Source organism: Melozone crissalis, unplaced genomic scaffold (assembly GCF_028551555.1).
Source record: "Melozone crissalis strain CALT ecotype California unplaced genomic scaffold, PUWL_Pcris_2 ptg000062l_1, whole genome shotgun sequence".
NCBI lineage: Eukaryota > Metazoa > Chordata > Aves > Passeriformes > Passerellidae > Melozone > Melozone crissalis.
Genome location: NW_026535840.1, coordinates 1,564,202 through 1,584,579, shown reverse-complemented (window position 1 = coordinate 1,584,579; position 20,378 = coordinate 1,564,202). Strand labels below are relative to the sequence as shown.

Below are 20,378 nucleotides of genomic sequence, written 5' to 3'. Positions count from 1 at the left end.
TCTCCCTGAAAATCGAGGCTGTTGATATTTCGGAGGATGACTGCTCCAGGACGTTGTATTCCTGTCAGAAGCATTAGAGGTGAAGAGCTGTTCTGTTGCGGGGAGTCTCCTGGGCTGTGTTGTTTCCAGAAGCAGGATGTAGTAGCACTGCAGGCAATAGCAATAGTACTTTTTATAACAGAATTATCCAGGGACATTTTTTAGCCTTTAGAAACGAGACTTTGGTGCATTGTGCGACCTAAAGAAACGATGTGTGACAATGTTTACACAGCTCTCACAGGCAGCTCAGAGGTTTCCCAGTCTCTTTGCTGGGTGACTTAGGGATAAACGCTGCCCCACTTCATCTCCCCTGACAGCAGACACTGATTTCAATGCCATCCGTCTCTGCTCGGGCCAGCCTCAAACAACCCACTCTGTGACAGTGTCTGCCGCTCTGAATGGGGCTGTTCTCCCCGGGGGTAAATAGCCCTTTGTGGGACAGGAGAGCAGCACGGCGGGCTGGAAAGGGCTGATTGCATCTCGGGGGCAGGGATGGAATTCACAGTTCATGATCCAGCTCGGCGCTGCTGGGGATGGGGATGGACACAGGCACAGCCCATGGCCAGTGCACTGTGCTGTTGTTATGGGCAGGACCTGATTGTCACAGCATCTTTTATGGAAAACCCTTTCCTTAGGGTTTTTTCTCCCGAGAAGCTGGGAGGCCTCAGGAACAAAATGCAAACAATGGTTATCTGCTGCTGTGGAATGCAACAGGTGCATCTGGGATTGGTCTCATGTGGTTGTTTCTAATTAATGGCCAATCACAGTCAGCTGGCTCGGGCTCTGTCCGAGACACAAGCTTTTGTTATTCTTCTTGCTTTTCTATTCTTAGCTAGCCTTCTGATGAAATCCTTCCTTCTATTCTTTTAGTATAGTTTAATGTAATATATATAAAAAAATAATAAATTTTTACAGGCTTCTGTAACATGGAGTCAGATCCTCGTCTCTTCCCTCATCCAAGAATCCCTGTGAACACGGTCACACCTGACCCTCCCTGCATGTGCAACGGCCTGGATGACACGGAGAGGGGGACATGCCCTGGAACGCTTCCTCGTGCTGGCAAAGGGAGCAGGGATCCTGCCAATGGACCCCGGAGCACGGAGTCTGCTCTGCCAGTTTTGGGATGCTCCAGCAAAAAAGCCTTCCCGGGGGCGGATTTTTGTCCCGGCTGTTCCAATGGGCATGGCAGAGCTCTGGGGATGCGGGTAGTGCTGCCAGATTCCTGTGGGAGCAGCCGGATCTGGTTCTGCTGCGAGGATAAGCCTGAGAGAGAGAGAGAGAGAGAGCGGCCGGGTGTCTGCTCGCCGAGAGAAGGGAAAGAAAGGGAGGAGAGGAGAGGAGAGGAGAGGAGAAAAAGAAAAAGAAAAAGAAAAAGAAAAGAAAAGAGGAAAAAAAAGAAAAAAAAAAAAAAAGACGACAGGCGAAGGCGCAGCTCCGCAGCCGCTCCCGCGTTCCGCTCCAGCCGCTCCCGCTGTCGCTCCCGGTGCCGGAAGCGCTGGCGGGGCCCGCCCGTCGGGGCGGCCCTCGGGCCCGGCAGGGGGAGGGCCGCTGAGGGGCGGCAGGCCCGGGAAAGGGTGGAGGGCCCGGCAGGGGCGGAGGGCCGCTGAGGGGCGGCGGCGGGCCCGGCAGGTGCCGCGGAGGATGGCGGCGGGGGACCCGGAGCAGGCGCGGTACTGCGGGCGGCTCTCGTACCTGTGCCTCAAGCTGAGCCTCATCACCTACTCCACCACCTTCTGGGTGAGCAGGGGCCTCTCCGGCAGTGCGGGGGTGTTCCGCGGCTGTCACACCCGGGAGTGTCACACCGTGGCCGTGACACCCTGCCGAGGGACGGACGGACTGGTTCTGGCGGATGGGTTGGGAGTTTGGCAGGTGGAGAGGGTTCGGGTGCGCTGGGAACGCGGCTCTGCCTGAGGGGCGGGTGGGCAATGGAGCCTTTGCCCGCACGGAGCCTTTGCCCGCACGGAGCCTTTGCCCGCACGGAGCCTTTGCCCACAGCGTCCCTCCCCGCTGTGTGGGGATGTCCTGTGCTCGGCAGGGTGAGGCTGCCAGGCTGGACAGACACAGGTGGGTGGCACTTCTGTCCTCATCCAGGTGAAGGCAGAGAGTCCCAGGTGATGGGACCAGACTGTGGGCACTGAGTTCTGAGGTGTGGTAAATCCACAGCAGGCACCCCCGGGCTGAAGGAGCCCTTAGCAAGTGGGTCTTTCTTTCTCTCTCTTCCTTCCTTTCTTTCTTTTCTCTCTTTCTCTTTCTTTTTTTCCTTCCTTCCTTCCTTCCCTCCCTCCCTCCCTCTCTCCCTCTTTTCTCTTTTTCTCTCTCTCTTCCTCTTTCTTTGATTTTTACAGGTGCCTTTTTCAGGCTCTGGGATACTGGAAGATGCTGGCTCCAGGTGGTGCTGGTGTCAGAGGTGCTCAGGCAGGGATTTTTCTATCTGGCTTTTTCACTTGAAGCGCTGCTCGAGTTCTGGTTTGGCTGGTCTGTTTTTGTCTGACATGGTGTTTACCAGCTGGGAGCATGAGGATTTTTTTTTTTGCTTTGCTGCGTGGGAGAAGAGGCTTAGATCCACTAGGTTTGATAGAGAGTGTCAGATTCACCCTGGGCTTTAATGAACAAAGACTGAAATGCAGAGAGTTTGGGTGCAATTCAGGCGGTTTGGGATCTCGGATATCTTTTGTCTGTCTTAGCAGACAAACCAACCCTTGGGTTTAGACTCCTGATGCTCCCTGTGTTCCTCCACAGCTATTCTGCCGTTGTGAGTTTCAGGAAAAGGGAAATTCGAATTTATTTATTTAATTTTGTATTATTTTCCAGACCCCTTTTTGCAGCATGTCCATGCAGAGGTCCGTGCTCGTTGTCTGCCCTGCATTTTCAGTCGGCAGCAGGGCCGTGGCTGGTGGGATGTAAACATTCCTCTGCGGGCACAGAAAGGGCCCTTCTGAATCCATCCCCGGAGCACAAAGCCTCTTTCAGGCAGCCCAAGGGTTTTATTTACTCTTTGTAGTCGCTGGCTCTGGATTTTCAATGCTCTGCCCTGGTTTATAAACCAGAGCTTCCATTTGTTGGCTGGGGGCGATGGTTTGCTCTGGGAGGGGGGAGGATGGGGCTGGCAGGGGGGGAAGGAGGGATGGGCATGACAGGGGGTGTTTTGGGGTGGCTGGTGGTGGGCATCATCCTGCTGGTGCTGTGTGAGGCGTGTGGGCATCGCCCGCGGCATCTCCTTTTGTTGCGGCTCAGCCAAGCGGATCTCATCAGCTGGAAATGTCACTTCTCTTCTCAGCACTGCTGACTCTGTTGGTTTGGGTTTTTTCTCGTTAATCAGTGTAAATGGAAGTAAAGCTGTGGGAGCGTTGGCTTTCTTGAGCGTTGGGTGGTTTTCGGTGTTGTGCTGCTGTTTGGGGTTTCTCCTGCTGGATGCTGAGTTCATTCGGTTCCCTCCCTGCTGATGCAGTTCCTCTGGTACCTCGTGGGTGATGAAGTCCCAGATCTGAGTCCCCAGGATGGCTTTAAAGCCCCAGGAATTAAATACCAGCCTTATCCAAAGCAGAAAGGAAACTAAAGCATTGCTGGGATTGCCGGGGGGGATGTTTGCTACAGACCTTGTGGGTTCCCCTGTCACCCTGGGCTTTTTTAAAACTGCTGTCACTGTAACTCTTCAGATGCCCCAAAATGGGGCTGTAATGTAAATTGGGGTGAATGGGGCTGTGATGCAATTTGGGGTGAATGGGACTCATGTAATTTAAGGTGAATGGGGCTGTAATGCAATTTGGGGTGAATGGGGCTGTGATGTAATTTGGGGTGAATGGGGTTGTCATGTAAGTTTCTTGCCCAGCTGAAACAAAACCCAGCGTTTTAAACAGAAGCTGAGCTTTATTTAAGAGGAAGAACTGCAAACACAGGGTTAAAGCTTCTGCTAATGAATGAATTCTTCTCCTTTCTCTTGGGAAAGCAGCTCGTGTGTGTGCAGAAGCCCCAGAGAGAAATCCCCTGGTGTTTGCTGGAGGATGCTCACTTGGTGTGAGTCAGGGCCCAGGATGGGATGGATGCTGGGTTTGCACAGCTCCTTGCCACCACTGAATGCTGCTCTTGGTTTGACTATGTTAAAGCTTAAAAATAATTTTATTAAATGCTTGAGAAAATAGAAGATAATGAAAGCATAAATCTTTCATTTAGGAGGGTGTGGGAGCACAGATGGAAGTGAAAATGGATGAGGATATGTCTATATAAAGATGCTATATGTATTTATGTATCTTAAGTTCTAAAAGTAGGAAGTATCTTGTATTTTACTCCCAGGGACCTTTTAGTCAAAATTCCCCCTGAAATTTAATGCTTTGATGAGAAAACTGTGGTTAAGAAAAAGACATTTCAGTAAAAAGTTCCAATCTTGAAACAGCACTCTTGTTGAAATTCTGATAATCCCCATCAAGCTTTAAAACCTGTGGTTTCCATCCAGTGTTTATTTTTTTTACTTTTGAAACAAGGGCTCTACCAGGGAAGAGTTTTTGCTGGTAATGGCACTTCAGTGTTTGCAGGAGAATTTGGTTTTGGGGTTACTCTCAATTTGCTCAGATTTTAAGTTGCTTTTTAAATAGCTTCAGCATATTTCCTTTTTATGGGTGAAGCCTTCTGAGAATTTTCTGTCCTAAAATGACAAAGTGGTGGCATTCTCTACATATTGTCCTTTGGTGGCATTATTCATTTCCACAGAAAATCAGGAACTTCCAGTAAGTTTCTATTTATTTTAAGCTATCCCATAATTAAAAAAGTATTTCAGCTGTTTGGCTCACGAGCTGGTAACTCACACTGTGAGTCCCTGTGGCCCTTTGTGTGGGATGTACTGTGTCACATCCCAAACGAAGAAGTGAAATTAAAAATTAAGAGGTATAATTAAGAAGCCTTGTTGTGCAGAGAGCAGACTCGTGTTTCCTGTGGCAATGTCAGGGCAGGAGAGGGGAGTGTTGTTTATCACATTGCCAGGATTATTGATTTGTGTCTGGTCCCTTCCCTGATGGTGTGTCTGGCTGCTGGAGCCGGCAGCAAAGTTTTTCCACTGCAATTTTTGTAATTAACTATTGTGGGATATTTTTAATTTTAATTAATTCAGCATAATTCAAAGTGATTTGCAGCACGCTGCAGTTTTAATACCACATGATTTAGACTTAACTAATTATTTTGATTGAAATATCTTTACCTTGTTAAAGGAAATATGTCCCTTCCTATTACCAAATGTTTTAGACTTATCTGATTATTTTGATTGAAATGTCTTTACCTTGTTAAATGAAATTTGTCCCTTCCTATTTCACTTGTCAGCTTAATCTGGTAATTGCTCAAGGAAGTGATATAATTTCAAACTTGGCTGTTTGTTTTTTGGTTTTGTTTTTTTTTTTTTTTTTTAGTTTTTAATCTGGTGCCTTTCTCCTGCTGGCAGCAGGAGTGGAGGTATAGGAAATATCTGACTGTATTTACTGAGCCCAAATACAGCTAGGAGTTACTATGAAGGGACAGACAGGCTGTTTGCAGACCAGCCTGGAAACTGGTTCTGTTAGAAGCACATAAATATTTCTGTATATTTATACACACAGAGAGAAGGACAGACAAACACAGAAAGGAGAGTCATTAATGCCATGGCAGTTGCTCATATATGTAATATATGTGATCTCAGATGAGTAATAAATTACATTTCAGCCAGTGAAGTATATTTTGATTAGTTTAACTACCAGAATGTTAAAACATGATGAAATATATTTTTGAAGTGAACAACTTTCATTTTTTTTCCAACTCAGCTCTTTTTCTTCTTTAGTCTTTGAGGGTTTTTAATTTTGTTTTTAATCCAAACTTCTGCTTTGGATGTTTCATTGTTTGTAATGAATCCTGAAGTGAGCAGTAGCAGGTTGCTGTGTACTCACAGCCTGTCATCTCTGTGTTTACTGGCAGAAAAAACAACATGTTATTGATGTTAAATAATCTGTTTCTCTTCCAGGTGATCGGAGCCCTCGTCCTCGCCGTTGGGATTTATGCAGAAATTGAAAGACAGAAGTACAAAACTCTAGAAAGTGCCTTTCTAGCTCCAGCAATTATTTTAATACTTCTGGGCATTGTAATGTTCCTGGTGTCCTTTGTGGGTGTACTGGCTTCTCTGAGAGACAATTTATGCCTCCTGCAAGCAGTAAGTGTTGGAAAATTTTTATTCCTAGTTTCTGAGGCTTGTTGCTTTTGCTTTCCACTGTACTCTGAATTCACACCCAGAATTATGCCTGCACTGAAAAATATTTTAATGAGGTTTCTTTTTTAAAAGTTTTAATTGACTCTCAGTTCAGGTGTTATGGAAAACGAGCAGGAATGTGAGATATTATCAGTCACTTGTGCAAACTCAGCTGCTGACGTGCCTGTTGATGCTGGGTGTCAGGAAGCAGCTCAGGGGAAAAGCCCTGCCTCAGTGGCCAGAGTCTGCCTGTCCTCCCTGGGCAGTGCAGTGCAGAGGGGAGATGCAGAAATGTGTGTTCAGAGTGAGACCTGCAGCTTTCAGAGGGTGAAATAACAGGGACAGGGTTTTTCTCCCCAGTGCCTCTGGAAAGGTGGATTTTAGGGAAATTCCTGTGGTTGCAGATGGAAGCTGCACATGTGAGTAATTAAAATGAAGGAGTGCAAACTTCATTTCCACCTGCACAGAATCACACAGGGTTTGGGCTGGAAGGGACCTTTTAAAGGCCACCTGGTCTGAGCCCCTTGCAGTGAGCAGGGTCACCTTCCACCGGACCAGGCTGCTCCAAACCTGACCCAGCCTGGCCTTGTCACATCAGTGCAGTCTAACAAAATGCTAAATTCCTGGTTTGTTACGGAGGGCAAGGCCAGAAATAACCATGGATTTTGAAGTTATACTGGAATTTTACTGAGAGCCCCTCCTCAGGCTTCTTCCCCACTGAGCATGGTAGTGTGTTGGATGCCAGGAACATTTTCTGTTCCCATCCTGGAGGCAAACCCAGCTGGGCACTGAACAAAGCAGTCCCTGATGCCAGCTTCCCAGGCAGATTCCTGATTTAGCAGGAGAAAAGACACCTGTCTGGTGAATTCCTGACCCTGAGCACACAGGAGCTAAAGCAGCTTTCAGGGGAGAGCATGAGGGATTATTTTCAGACAAGGGATCTGGAAACTTCGCTCCTGATGCAGCTCATTGTTACACAGCAGACCTAAATTCACCCAACACCTGTCTTTTATGCCTGAAGGGTTGGAAAAACATTTCAAATACTGGCATGCAGCAGCTCTCTCACAGTGCAGTGTGTTTTTTTAAATATTTTTCACATTTTGCACGTGCTTTGATGGGCAGTCATGGATGCACACGTGGTTGTGAGTGCACTTGTGAGCACATGCACATACACAGGCAAATAAATGTGGGAAGCAACACGTTAAAAGCTACTAAGCCTGGAATTTTGCTTTGATTTAGCACTGGCAGTGTAGAAGAAGGTGGTTTGGATTATCTTAAGGTGTGCTGCTGCTTTATCCACTAATTGAAAGCCAACAGGTGAGTACTGGTTTTGTAGGAAGCAAACATAAAAACATGAAGCGTGGTGGGGTTTGCATCAGCCCATCAATGTGCTTCTCTGGGATGCTGGTGTGGAAAGGAGAATCTTGGCAGGATAATTTCATCTAATGGTTTTGAGTCCGTTCAGAGCAGAAAAATAATGTGCTTGCCAATTGGGCAAAACCCAGAATAATTTAAGTGAGGAAAAAAGGCTTTCTCCTGACATTGACAGTTTCATAAGAGCAAACCCACAATTTTGTGTTTTCCTTTAAAATGCCATGCTGAAAGCCAAGTCTATTGGCAATAGAATGCTGGGCTCGAAGGAACTAATTGCAAGAGTAATTGGAGTTCTGGCTAATGACTCACTTGCACTTGTTTTCCTGCAGTTCATGTACATCCTTGGAATCTGCCTGCTGATTGAGCTGACAGGTGGAGTGGTGGCCCTGATCTTCAGGAACCAGGTGAGCTGCTTGCTTCAGGTGCTGGCAGGATTGAGCTCTGCTAAACAACAGCTGCTGGCTTGGCTTGGAAAAACAGGTGCCTGCTAAGGAAGGCAGGAGCCTCTCCTGAAATGGAGAATGTAAACCCTCCCTTCCTCAGAATTGTTATAAATTTTAAATTAAGGGGCTCTCAGGCAAAAATATGGGAGCAGTAATAACAGTTCTTTAATAGGGAAGAAAATAAAAGGATAAAATAAACAATGCAGTACACTAGGATAATGCTGACAGAGTCAGAACCCAACCTGACACCCTGTGGGTCAGGGTGTTGGTGGCAGTCCCATTGGAAATGTGACTGCAGCCCTCCTGCAGTGTCAGGGGTGGTTCTGTTGGAGCAAGGGGATCCTGTAGAGAAGGATGTATTCTTCCTCTGAAGATCCAGTGGAAGGAGAGACAGCTGCTGTTCCTCTGGGGAATCCCGTGGAGAAGCCGTGCTGGTGTTCCAGAATCTCCAGATTATATCCAGGCAGGAATGCTTGGCTGGTGTTCCAGAATCTCCAGATTATATCCAGGCAGGAACGCTTGGCTGGTGCTCCAGAATCTCCAGATTATATCCAGGCAGGAATGCTTGGCTGGTGTTCCAGAATCTCCAGATTATACCCAGGCAGGAATGCTTGGCTGGTGCTCCAGAATCTCCAGATTATATCCAGGTAGGAATGCTTGGCTGGTGCTCCAGAATCTCCAGATTATACCCAGGCAGGAATGCTTGGCTGGTGTTCCAGAATCTCCAGATTATATCCAGGTAGCAATGCTTGGCTCCTCCCTGTGGGCTCACATCTCCCAATGGGATGTTATAGTTCTTATCAGCCACGCAGTGACATTCAATGGCCTCTTATCAGCAGGTGTTCCCCTCCCAGGGAGGAGTGGTTGTGGAAGAGATAAGGAAATGATTTTCAGGGCTCAGCCATGGGGTTTGCCACCATTCTGGAGAGGAATTCCAGGTTAAGGAGCTTGGAGGAAATCTGGTGGCTACAAATGTGCAATACAGGCAGGATGAGTTTCCAGCTCTTGGTGGAGGACAAAATGCTTTCTTCTGTTTGGCCACCTGGGTCTGGCTGCTGATTTGGGACGTTTCCAGACGGATTTGGAGGCTATTGTTTTTTAATGGCCCAAATGTTTTGCCTCAGTGAAAGGACAGCCCTTCCCTGCCCACATCCATAAGCAAGATAACAGATTTATACAGGAGACTCCATCATTGACAAGCATGCTATAGCTGTTTTCAACCCTTGATTTTTCTGCACAGAAAGCAGCAGAACTATTCAGTTAGAAATGCTTTAAAACATAAATGTATTCACTATGGCAAAGACTAGATGTCTATGGTTTGATTTGTAGCAGGACAGCTACACTTAGGGACAGCTTTCTTCCCTTGTTTTTCAAGGTTAGTGGAGAAGTTTGGGCTAGTGTGGGGAGAACAAGAAAGTATTTATGGAAGCTTACTGTGGTAGCCTCTATGTATGTCCTGTTTGTTTTGCATGTCATGTGCATTTTCCCCATTTCTTTCTCCACTTCCTTTTCAAATCTGTAGATTCTAAATGAGGTTTTTGACCAGCTAGGAGGGTCCTGTATTATTTCTCATCACTGATGTGATAATCCTTTTTGTTTGTGGGTGTTGCAGTTTGTAATGCTGAGAAGATGAGTGGGTGTATTTCAGGTTTTCTGACCTGCAAGGCTTTAACTTTGTCATTTCAGCAGCTGGATTGAAAGGAAAGTTGTTACATTCTGGTAGTGATTAGTCCCTGGTTTTGCTGTGCTGAGATTGTGCTGGATCTTGCAAACTAAATTATCTTTTTTTTTTTTCCTTTTCTCTTATCTTCTGAACTTTAAAAACACTTTGTTGATTTAATTTTAGTATGCCATGCTGAGGAGACACCATTTTACATCTGCTGTCGCCACACTGCTGTATTTCTCAAAACAACCACTGTAAAACATACAAACACACCTTTTTTTCCACTCCATCTGGAGCAAAGCTCTCTATCTGGCAATTATGGACTCTTTGGAAAATCAAATTAGTGGAAAATTCATGGAAAATAAAATTCCTGGAAGGTGGTGACATTGGTTACACTTGTCACTTTAAGCTGCTCTTCTAACTCTGTTCCAGCCCATGTGCCCATTGTGCAACCCATGGATCTTGTTTTCCTTTTGCTTTCTAGACAATCAAATTTCTGAATGATAACATTAGAAGAGGAATTGAGAATTACTATGATGATTTAGACTTCAAGAACATCATGGATTCTGTTCAAAAGCAGGTTTGTTGTTTTGTTTTCCCCTTGGACTAATTTTGAGTTTTTCCAGTGGTGTGCCAATCAGGTTGTTACTGATGAGGGGGAAGAGATTTTGTCTGTCATCTCTTTTGGTGCTGCTGCTGAGGTCAGGGCTCCTGCAGCATTCCAGCTGGATTTAAAACCATTTAAATGGTTTTAAAATTTAAAACCCTCTCACATCATTGCAAAAAGAGAGGCCCAAAATGCAGCTTTTGCCTTGGCAGGTGCAATTCTAATGCTCAGGGTCAGATCCCACAAACCTGTAGGTTTATAGAGGCCCCACAGCTGGATTGAGGTGAATTCAGCGTAAATTCCAGCCATGCCTGGCACTCAGTGCTTCTGCTGGCTGGTGCAGGAGGTTGAGAAGCATCTTGGTGACAGGAGGCACTGGAAAAAGAGAAATAAAGAGAAATGAGGTGGCATTTAGGGTGCCACAGTTGTGTGGCTGCTCGAGGGCATGCACAGAGCTGTGGGAAACACCACTGGAAGAGCATTTACCTGTCATTAAAATCCAGAAGCTGTGCTGAGCCCAGCTGGGCATTACTTAATGGCACGTGGCGCTGACTCACAGCCTTTTTTAATGTTATTTTTTAATGAGGCTGATCTGCTGAAATGTTTATTGGGTTATTGAGGAGCTCTGCCTTGCAGCTCAGAGGCTGTAGAAGAAGCAACAAGTGTTCAGCAAGGTGATGTCAGGGCCCATGTGAGATGTCTGTGACCATGCCAAGTAATGGTAATTTAAAAAATTGACTTAGGAAGTGCTCCATATGTTCTAGGACATCGTTATGGAGATGGCAGCCTGCTTTGGAAAACAAAGTTAGCATGGAAAGTCTGTCAGAAGCAGAGCATCCTGAGGAAATTTTGTCATTAGGCTTCATGATGCTTTAAATTTTCCATGCACTGCCCAAAATGATGGCTGTGTTCATGTTAGTGATTAAATGAGCTCCTCCTTTCCCCTTGGTTTAAATTATACAGGGAATATTTATATTAAGTCGGTGTAAACTTAGAGTACTTGTTTGCCAGCTTTCAGTTCTTCTATATTACACCCACAATGTTTTGGTGAGATGAATTTATGCCTTGGAGCAATTCTTTTGTCGTTTGGATACAGTTGGAAATGTGATTGGAACCCTTAAAACAACTGCAGAGGTAGATTGCAGGTCAATGTAAAAGCACTGCTGAATGATGGCCAGATCTGGAAATAGAATTTTTTGGTAGCTCAGGGATTTTAAAATTGCTTTATTCTCACTTTGTTTTCAAGGAGTTTAAGGTAGAAATTTTGTTTTCCTTTTCCTTTTGGAATCACAGAACCGTTTATGTTGGAGAAGGCCTTAAAGATCATTGAGTTTTGTGACTTTTTTAAATTTTATATTTGTTTTTCTCTCCAGTTCAAGTGCTGTGGTGGGGAGGATTATAGAGATTGGTCCCAGAACGTGTACCACAACTGTGAGGCTCCAGGACCACTGGCTTGTGGGGTGCCCTACACTTGCTGCATCAGGAACAAGGTGAGTCCTGGCGCTTTGTTCACCCAAAAAGAAGCTGATTTCAGGAAATCTGGGGAAGAAATGAAGGAAAATGGGTCCTTTGCTCCCCTGATGGATCTGTGGGGCTTGACAGCTTGAAAGGGAGGAAATAATGGATTAGATCTGTTGGCTGTGGTCCATTTCACTGACCCACCTCCCAGAGGATCCCAACAGGGATGTTGGGAGCTCCACTAATCTCGTGGCTCACCTGAACCAGAGCTGCTTAAAATTCACTTTTGTTGGTGTTTTCTCCAGGGTTTGCTGCTCCAGCTTTGCCAGGCAGCCTGGGACCTGGTGGCTTCCATGGCTGGGGGGTCAGAGTGGATTGAAAACCACTCAGAACGACCTTGTCATCTCCAGAATAACCCAAAAATGTGACCTCAGGGTGAGGGCATGCTTTGGGCACAGTTTTGTCCCAACCTATCCTTGAAAACCACCTGCCTGTAAAACCCTGGAGGCTGGACCAGTTTCTCAGTCTGTGATGAACTGAGGCACCAGGAGCAGGGGTTGATCTTCATGCAAATGTGTTTTAATTAATTCTGTAGTTCACTGCCCTTCATTTGAGGGATGCATGTAATGCTGAATTTGATAAAGAACAATTCCTCAACGACTCCAGTACAGGCAGCCCCTGCCTCTCTGGGGTTTGGTCTCCAGTCTGATCATGGGATAAAGAGATTTGGTGTGTGTAAGAGCAGACTTCATGATGGATATTCTGCTGCTGCCTCATTTGGGCTGCCCTTTCAACATCTGCCTTGAGCATGGCTGTTTAATTTAAAAAAAAGGGAAAAACATATGCCGTGGTTGTGTCAGTAATCCTGCTGGGTGTTGCTGAGGAATGTCTAGCACAGGAAGGTGTTTATTCCGTGTGCACACTCATTTTTGGTGTGTGGGAATGGGTCTGTTTAAATCTGTGATGAGCTTTGATTTATTTTCACAAACCAAAGCTGAACAGTGATGCTTTGAGAGAAAGAACCTGCAGCTGGATGGAGCAGAACAACTCAGGATTTTGCCTTCAGGAAAAGGCGAAAGCGCTGAAATAAAAACTTGTCCAGGGAAAAACAGGGAGTCTGTTCACTGCCAGCTGGGGAAGGGAGGATTAGCTGCGTGCATCCCATGAAGTGTGAAGCTCAGGGAAGTTAAAGGAAGGCAGGAGAAGCCCCAGATGGAGGTGTGGTCCCTGCATGGTGAGGGCTGGTGGCTCTGAGCAGGAGATGCTGGTGCTGAGCCCTGTGTGGAGCCAGCACCAGGGCTGTGCGTGGCTGCCCCAGGAAAAAGCAGCCAGAAGGTGCATCAATCTTGCTGTGTTTGACAAATCCTTCCAAATACAGGCTGGTTTCTGTCCTGGAAAGCTGCAGATATGGTTTGTGATTACTCATGGGCTTTGTAGTCATGGAAAACTCCAGCTCATGTGGGTGCCTGGCTTCTGATCCTCTGTGAAAGCCTCCTGCTAACAGCAGCCAGTGCTGGGCTCTAAAGGAGCTATCTTCATGTCAAATTGTTTATTAAACACTTACACTAGTGGAGCAGATAGAAATTAGTCCCAAATGCTTACAATCCTCTGTTTCCAATGCATTTCTCTCCCCGTGTGCATTTGCTTATGGCACGGCGTCCTGGATGATTTTTGTTTTCATGATTTCCAGGTTGGCTTTTCCAGGCTTTCAAGGTAGAGCCTTGGAACCCACAGAAGGCATTACATGGCTGCAGAAAGTGTGGTGAATGCAAGCACTGAGTCTCATTTTAGCTCATTTTAAACATATGAGTGTTATATTCGTGTATATGATGGTATTGTATGGATATTTTAATGAATTTAGTGTTGTAGACAGCATTCATAGTGTTGGAAGTTATTTTGAACTGAAAATATTTCTGAGCTTGAATTTGTCATCAGTTTGGCACGAAGGCTGTGTTAACCCCTGGTTTTAGTAATAAGGTGTGTTAAGTTCTTGAGGCTCTAAAAGGAAATCCAGCTGTTCATTCTGTGGAAGCAGCTGTGTCACACAGCTCTGTCACAGCCTGGTTTGGATGCTGGTGCCACCCTGCTTTTGTTGGATAGCAATGGCTCAAATTGTCAGTGACACACTGACAATACTCATTGCTCTAAAATCATGTGGAGCTCTGACTAAATCTGACTGTTGGGCTGGGAAATAACCCTGTCGTTGCTTTTCTATGAGCTGGGTGAACACAGGGTAAAAATAATATTTCTGTGGTTTTAGTTTCCTGCTGCAGTTCATATTTGTTGTTTTCTCTTCAGACAGACATTATCAACACTATGTGTGGATACAAAACCATTGACCAAGAGGTAACGTAGCCACTGCCCACCCTGGCATGGCAGAGGGTGCTGCTTCTTGTTTTGTCTGTTATAAAAGTGTTTTCTGTGTGCTTTCGTCTGCCAGGCAGTTAAATTGGCAATTTAAATGGTTCTTTTTTCCTGGAGTAATTTCCATATGTGAGAAAAACCTCATCTTGTTTGATTTTTGTATCTTCCCTTCTTTTAATTTTCCTCGATTCCTTGTTTGCTGACAACTTCCCCAAGCTAATTGCACAATTATTGCTCAAAAAGCTGCTTTCAAAATTTGTAGCAGTGACTTGAGCTGGGGAAAGCTTTCAGTACTTAACAACCAAAGTTTCTCACTGAGAAAAATTGGCATTGATAAAAGGTGTTTTTAAGTATTGTATACCCCAGGAGTAGGTGTTTTATTTTAAGGTGGCACACCCGGAGGAGCATTGGGATTTCCCTGGCTGCCTCCTCCTTCACCCTTCCCCTTTGGGAACAGCCCAGAGACTCCCGAGGAGGGGCTGCCAGCTCAAGGCAGTAATTGCAGGGTGATTAGGAAGGGAAATGGGTAATTGGATCTGCCCTGAGTTCTGCACTGCTGCGAGGAGGCAGGGCAGGGGCTGCTCTGGAAATCTCCTCTCCCCAGCTCGTTTGAGGCACTTGGAGCACAATGCCAGCCCGGGCTGTTGGTTTTTGGGATTACTGGTTATCTTTAAATGCAGCTTGTCTTCATTCAGGTTCATTGATTTGTGGCTTAATCACCTGAACGCTGCAGCCAGGCTCCGACAGAGCACTCCAGCTCCTGCTTAACCTCACCCCATTCACTGCTTAGGGCCCTCTGCAGCCTCAAGTGCTTTTATATTATGGGCTGGAGTCAGGGAGCAGCACAGCTTGCAGGACTGAATCCCAAATCCTCTTGTTCCTGTCCTTTTTAGGGTCTTTTTGCAAACAATTTATGTTTTTCCACTAATGCGTTTTCAACTTGGGAGCAGAGATGGAAGCTAAAGAGGGACCTCTCTGCTTTCCAAGTGGTCTTAGACGAGGATTGGGTGCATTTCTTGCTGAAAAATAGCTGCAACAAACAGGTTTAAGACAATGACGTTACTTATTTGGATGTAGAATAACTTTTAAGAAATAGAGTGGTTTGTTGAGGAGTGGAGCAGCTCAACAACAGATGGAAGAGCTACTGATGAGGTTTTGGTTCAACTCGGTGGGTTTAAGGAGGTGGGAGGGCACACCACATCTGGCTCCCAGAGTTTTGAGGTGCCACCAGCATGTCCCAGCAGTGCAGCTCCCGCTGAGCCCCCCTGCCCCTGGCGTTTTGCAGCGCTTGAGCGTTCAGCACGTCATCCACGTCCGCGGCTGCACCAACGCCGTGCTCATCTGGTTCCTGGACAACTACAGCATCATGGCTGGGGTGCTGCTGGGCATCCTGCTGCCCCAGGTAAGGGGGAGCATCTGGGTTGTGGGGATGTGGAATCCCATTTCACCATATTCATAAATTTATTTTCAAATTTAATGTAGCTGATAAGCTGGGGTGGCATTCTGGCATTTGAATCATTTGTCAGAATGTGACATCTCATTTGACCATATTCATACTTTTCTTTTTGAATTTAATGTAACTGATAAGCTGAAGTGGCATTCTGGCATTTGAATCAAACATCTCATTTGTCAGTATGTGAAATCCCATTTGACCATAATCATGGTTTTCTTTTTGAATTTAATGTAACTGATAAGCTGGGGTGGCATTCTGGCATTTGGATCAAAAATCTCATTTGTCAGTATGTGAAATCCTGTTGAATTTTGAATTTAACGTAAGTGATAAAAAAAAATTATACTCAAAAACCTAATAAATCCATAATTAGTTAATTAGTCCATCTTTAAAATACTACAAACAAAGCTACAATTTTAAACAATAATAAAATATTTAAAATCCCTGTCACATAATCCCATTGTTTTGTGGAGATAAATAAAACTCCACAACTGGGTGAAAGTTGTAAAGCTGGTATGTTTATTACAGCACTGGATGCATGTGGAGATTCCTCTCCCTAAAAGACATGTGCACCTCTAGGAAATCTGGATTTTTTAAAATCTCTCTCTCAAACCCATATGCATGCAATTTCACAATAGGTTTTTACATATTCATTTTTACAAATTTTGCGTGATATTTGCTGCTAATTCTTCTTTATCAGAAAGAATTCCTAGGTCAGGTTCACCTGTTCTCACAGCAGCCTCTCTGTCTCTCTGTCTTCCTCTCTTTATCTCTATTTTGGCTGAAGTAGTTTTTCTGAGTTTAGGCTTTTTATGAGAACAGGCAGTTAGACTAAACAGCTGTGCTTTCAAACTATAGACTTAACTCAAAGATGTGCATTTCACTTAAATCAAAATGGATTTCTGCTCTGGAAAATTTCTGCTCTCTCTCACCATCATCAACCAAGAAATAATAAAAAGAGCTAACCCTCACAACCTCTAAACAGAAATTCTAAAATGCATTACATGAAAATACCTGTATACAAACAATTTCTATATACAACAAACCCAATAAAAAAACCATAAACCAAAATATTTAACCCTTAAAAAATAACAATAAAAATAAAATAACTTCTTAAATAATGTAAAGACTATAAATCCAAACTTAATACCATGTATGTGGTGGTGTTCACAGGAGTCCCAGGATGAGGGAAGAGATGAGGATCTGACCCCATGTTTCAGAAGGCTGATTTATTATTTTATGATATATATTATATTAAAACTATACTAAAAGAATAGAAGGAAGGATTCCATCAGAAGGCTTGCAAGGAAAGGAAAGGAATGATAACAAAAGTTTGTGACTCTGTGAGTCCGAGCCAGCTGACTGTGATTGGCCATTAATCAGAAACAACCACATGAGACCAATCCCAGATGCACCTGTTGCATTCCACAGCAGCAGATAACCATTGTTTGCATTTTGTTCCTGAGGCTTCTCAGCTTCTCAGGAGGAAAAATCCTAAGGAAAGGATTTTTCCATAAAACATGTCTGTGACATCCCACCATCATCAGCCAAAAAACAATAAAAAAAGCTAACCCTCACAACCTCTAAACACAGATACTAAAAAGTATAACACAAAAATACCTACATAGAAACAATCTATGTATACAACAAACCCAATAAAAAACCATAACACAAAAAATTTACCGCTTTAAAAAAATGACGATAGTGAAAATTATCTTCTCAAATAATGTAAATACTATAAATCCAAACTTAGTGCCATGTATGTGGTGGTGCTCACAGGGATCTGAGGATGAGGGAAGAGACGAGGATCTGACTCCATGCTTCAGAAGGCTGATTTATTATTTTATGATATATATTATGTTAAAATTATTCTAAAAGAATAGAAGAAAGGATTTCATCGGAAGGCTTGCAAGGAAAGGAAAGGAATGATAACAAAAGTTTGTGACTCTGTGAGTCCGAGCCAGCTGACTGTGATTGGCCATTAATCAGAAACAACCACATGAGACCAATCCCAGATGCACCTGTTGCATTCCACAGCAGCAGATAACCATTGTTTACATTCTGTTCCTGAGGCTTCTCAGCTTCTCAGGAGGAAAAATCCTAAGGAAAGGATTTTCCATAAAACATGTCTGTGACGTCATCAACCAAAAAATAATAAAAACCCTAACCCTCACAACTGTAAACACAAATCCTAAGAAGTATTACATTAAAATACCTATATACAAATGATCTCTATATACAACGAACCCAATATAAAACCATAACACAAAAAATTAAATGCGTGAAAAACCAACAATAGCGAAAATTGTCTTCTCAAATGACGCAAAGCTGTAAATCCCAAGTTGACGCCATGCGTGACGCAGCAATCCCTTTTTGGTTCCCTGGCAGTTCCTGGGCGTGCTGCTGACGCTGCTGTACGTGACCAGGGTGGAGGACATCATCGCGGAGCACAAGCTGGGCCAGAGCCTCTTCGGGGCTGCTCCTGCCGCCGAGCGGGCCGGGGCTGGCTGCTGCATGTGCTACCCGGGCTGATGGGGAGCCAGGCGCACCCAGCTGGGCACACCGCGCTGCTGGGGCGGCCAGCAGCCAGCGCTGGGGACAGCCGGCACACAGAGAGGGGCACCGCTTCCTCTGGGTGATGGCCGGGAGCCGACACAGCCAGGGAACTGCCATTTCCAGAACTCTCTTTGCATCCCCGGATGTCAGATTTGAGTGTTTGTGCTTCCCCAGCTTTGTTCCTTGCTCCCTCCAGAGAGATTTCTTGCTGATCCACACGGGGAAGGTGAAAGCTGTGTTTGATAGTGGGGTTTTATGCTAATCACGATGAATTTACTGACAATAGGATGTGATGCTGATCGCTTTCATTGCTCAGTGCCTTTCAAAATGCCAGTGTCAAATCAGTCAGGTAATGCTTGATCTATTTTTTAATGCAGTTTATTACTGTGTGGCTTTTGTACAAACTTACAAGATGTTTGAGTCTTGGATGTACTGTATTTTTCCCCTTCAGTAAATTAACTAGGTGATTTATGACTTTATATTTTTTTGGAGTTCTTGTATGTCGAGATGTTTCTAAAATTTACTGTTGAAATAAAACCAATGAGTCGTTTTTTCTTAAAAAAAAAAAAAAAGGAGCACGTGGGTTTTGTTTATAAAATGATGTCTCTTTGATGCTTTTTGTTACTGGGGGTTTTTTTGTTTTTATTTTCTTGTCCTGGACATTTTTTTTCCTGCTTTCTTCAAAACTCAGCATTTGCTGCTTAACTCCCTGCCTTCACCAAGAATTTCTGAGCAAACTTCGTGCATTTCCAGGAGCAAAAAAAAGGATTCACCCAGTTCCTGTGTGTTGCTGATGGTTTTTAGGGACAGATCCCAGCGCAGCAGGAGCAGTGCCAGGTCCACAGCACGCTCTAGTGGCTGTTCTTTAACATGGCTGCTACTTACACATTGAATTGCTCCTTTTCACCCAAAATTTCCTGATCTCTGCCTCGAATCGTGTGTTCTGGTAAGTTAAAAAGCCTGGGGTGTTTTAAGGGTGGGTTGGTGTACAAGGAGATGGAGGAGGAGCAGCTTGGGAGGATGGGAAAGTTGAAGCTGGAGTTGGTTAAGGGGTTTTTATTTTAATTAAAAAAAAATCTATTATTAAATTTATTTTTAAATTTATTATTAAATTCATTATTTATTTTAATAAATGTGAATGTGGGGGTGCCGTGAAATATGAGATAGCCCAGAAACCAGTAGGTGGCACAAGTGTGGTTAAACTTCAGGTGGTTTAAATGAAATGGGGAGAGTGTTTTGGGATACAGGAGAGCATTTATCCCTTACAAAGAAGATCTGTGGCTGTACTGAGTTTTCAGCCATCCTTCACGGTGTTTGGGTGGGAGTGGTGTCAACCTGACAAGCACAAAGTGAACCCTGTGTGATTTTGCTTAATAAATGATTGATTCGGAAACTCCTGACCCTTCCCATTCCCGAGGACCCGAGGCAATTAACTCTTGGCTCACAGGCCATGGGCGCTGGAGGGAGGGATGGTGCCTCTGGGAGGTGAGAGATGCAGCAATTCCCTGCTCAGCTGCCTTCCCAGAGAGCTGATGAGAAAATTGTCTTCAGGTGGGTGAGGAATGCTGATCTGATTTAATCCCTGTGCTCCTGGCAGGGGTCTCACAGACGCATCCTTAACCTGATTTAAGGAAATGCTCCTTGGCTGCTCCCTGAAAGCCTGAGACAGCTCCACAAAACCCCAGAACTGTGGATTATTCTGTGTGTGTAATTTTAAAGCGCTCTGACAGCTGTGAGCTGCCAGCGGTTCATGCTCCATGTGTTCCTGCTTTCCATCAGGGCTCAGAAAAAGAGATTTACCTCTCTATTTTGTGAGGCGCAGCACCTGGGTGAGCTGGGTGCCCGTGCACAAGATGTACAAATAATAAATAAATAAAAATCAATGGAAATTTTTAATTAGCAGAGATGCAGAGCAGTCTCCCTCTGGTGGCACGGGTACCGCAGGGCATCATTAAATCCCCGCTGGCTGGGAATGAGATCCCTGCATCCACACACATCCAGGCTTTCTCCAGGGGCCCTTTGCCCTGCTCTGCTTCCAGAAGCTCCTTTGCTCAGGCACAGCTCCCAAGGAAATCCCTGCAGTGATCATCACCTGCTCCTGTGACACTCAGGGCACAGCTGCTGCTCACAGCTTCACCTGCGTTCCTCGGAGCTGGGATGAGCTGATTTCCCCCTGATGGGGAAAAGTACCAGCGTTTAAGATGGAAAAACTACTTAGCTAGAAG

The 20,378-nt window shown here is 44.9% G+C and overlaps 1 protein-coding gene across 1 annotated transcript; it reads left to right on the top strand.

The window, feature by feature from the left end:
• The first annotated feature begins 1,654 nt into the window (after window positions 1–1,654).
• On the top strand, window positions 1,655–18,129 carry TSPAN15 (tetraspanin 15). Its single transcript, XM_054288429.1, has 8 exons — window positions 1,655–1,776; window positions 6,017–6,202; window positions 7,942–8,016; window positions 10,203–10,298; window positions 11,699–11,815; window positions 14,082–14,129; window positions 15,433–15,549; window positions 17,986–18,129. Exons 1-8 carry the CDS (start codon window positions 1,681–1,683, stop codon window positions 18,127–18,129), a joined length of 879 nt encoding a protein of 292 aa, XP_054144404.1. The 5' UTR covers window positions 1,655–1,680.
• The last annotated feature ends 2,249 nt before the right edge of the window (window positions 18,130–20,378 follow it).

Coding starts and splice junctions, on each gene's coding strand:
- TSPAN15 (XM_054288429.1), top strand. CDS start 1,681: ATGGCGGCGGGGGACCCGGAGCAGGCGCGGTACTGCGGGCGGCTCTCG. Junction 6,203..7,941: donor ATTTATGCCTCCTGCAAGCA/GTAAGTGTTGGA, acceptor GTTTTCCTGCAG/TTCATGTACATCCTTGGAAT. Junction 10,299..11,698: donor TGGATTCTGTTCAAAAGCAG/GTTTGTTGTTTT, acceptor TTTTCTCTCCAG/TTCAAGTGCTGTGGTGGGGA.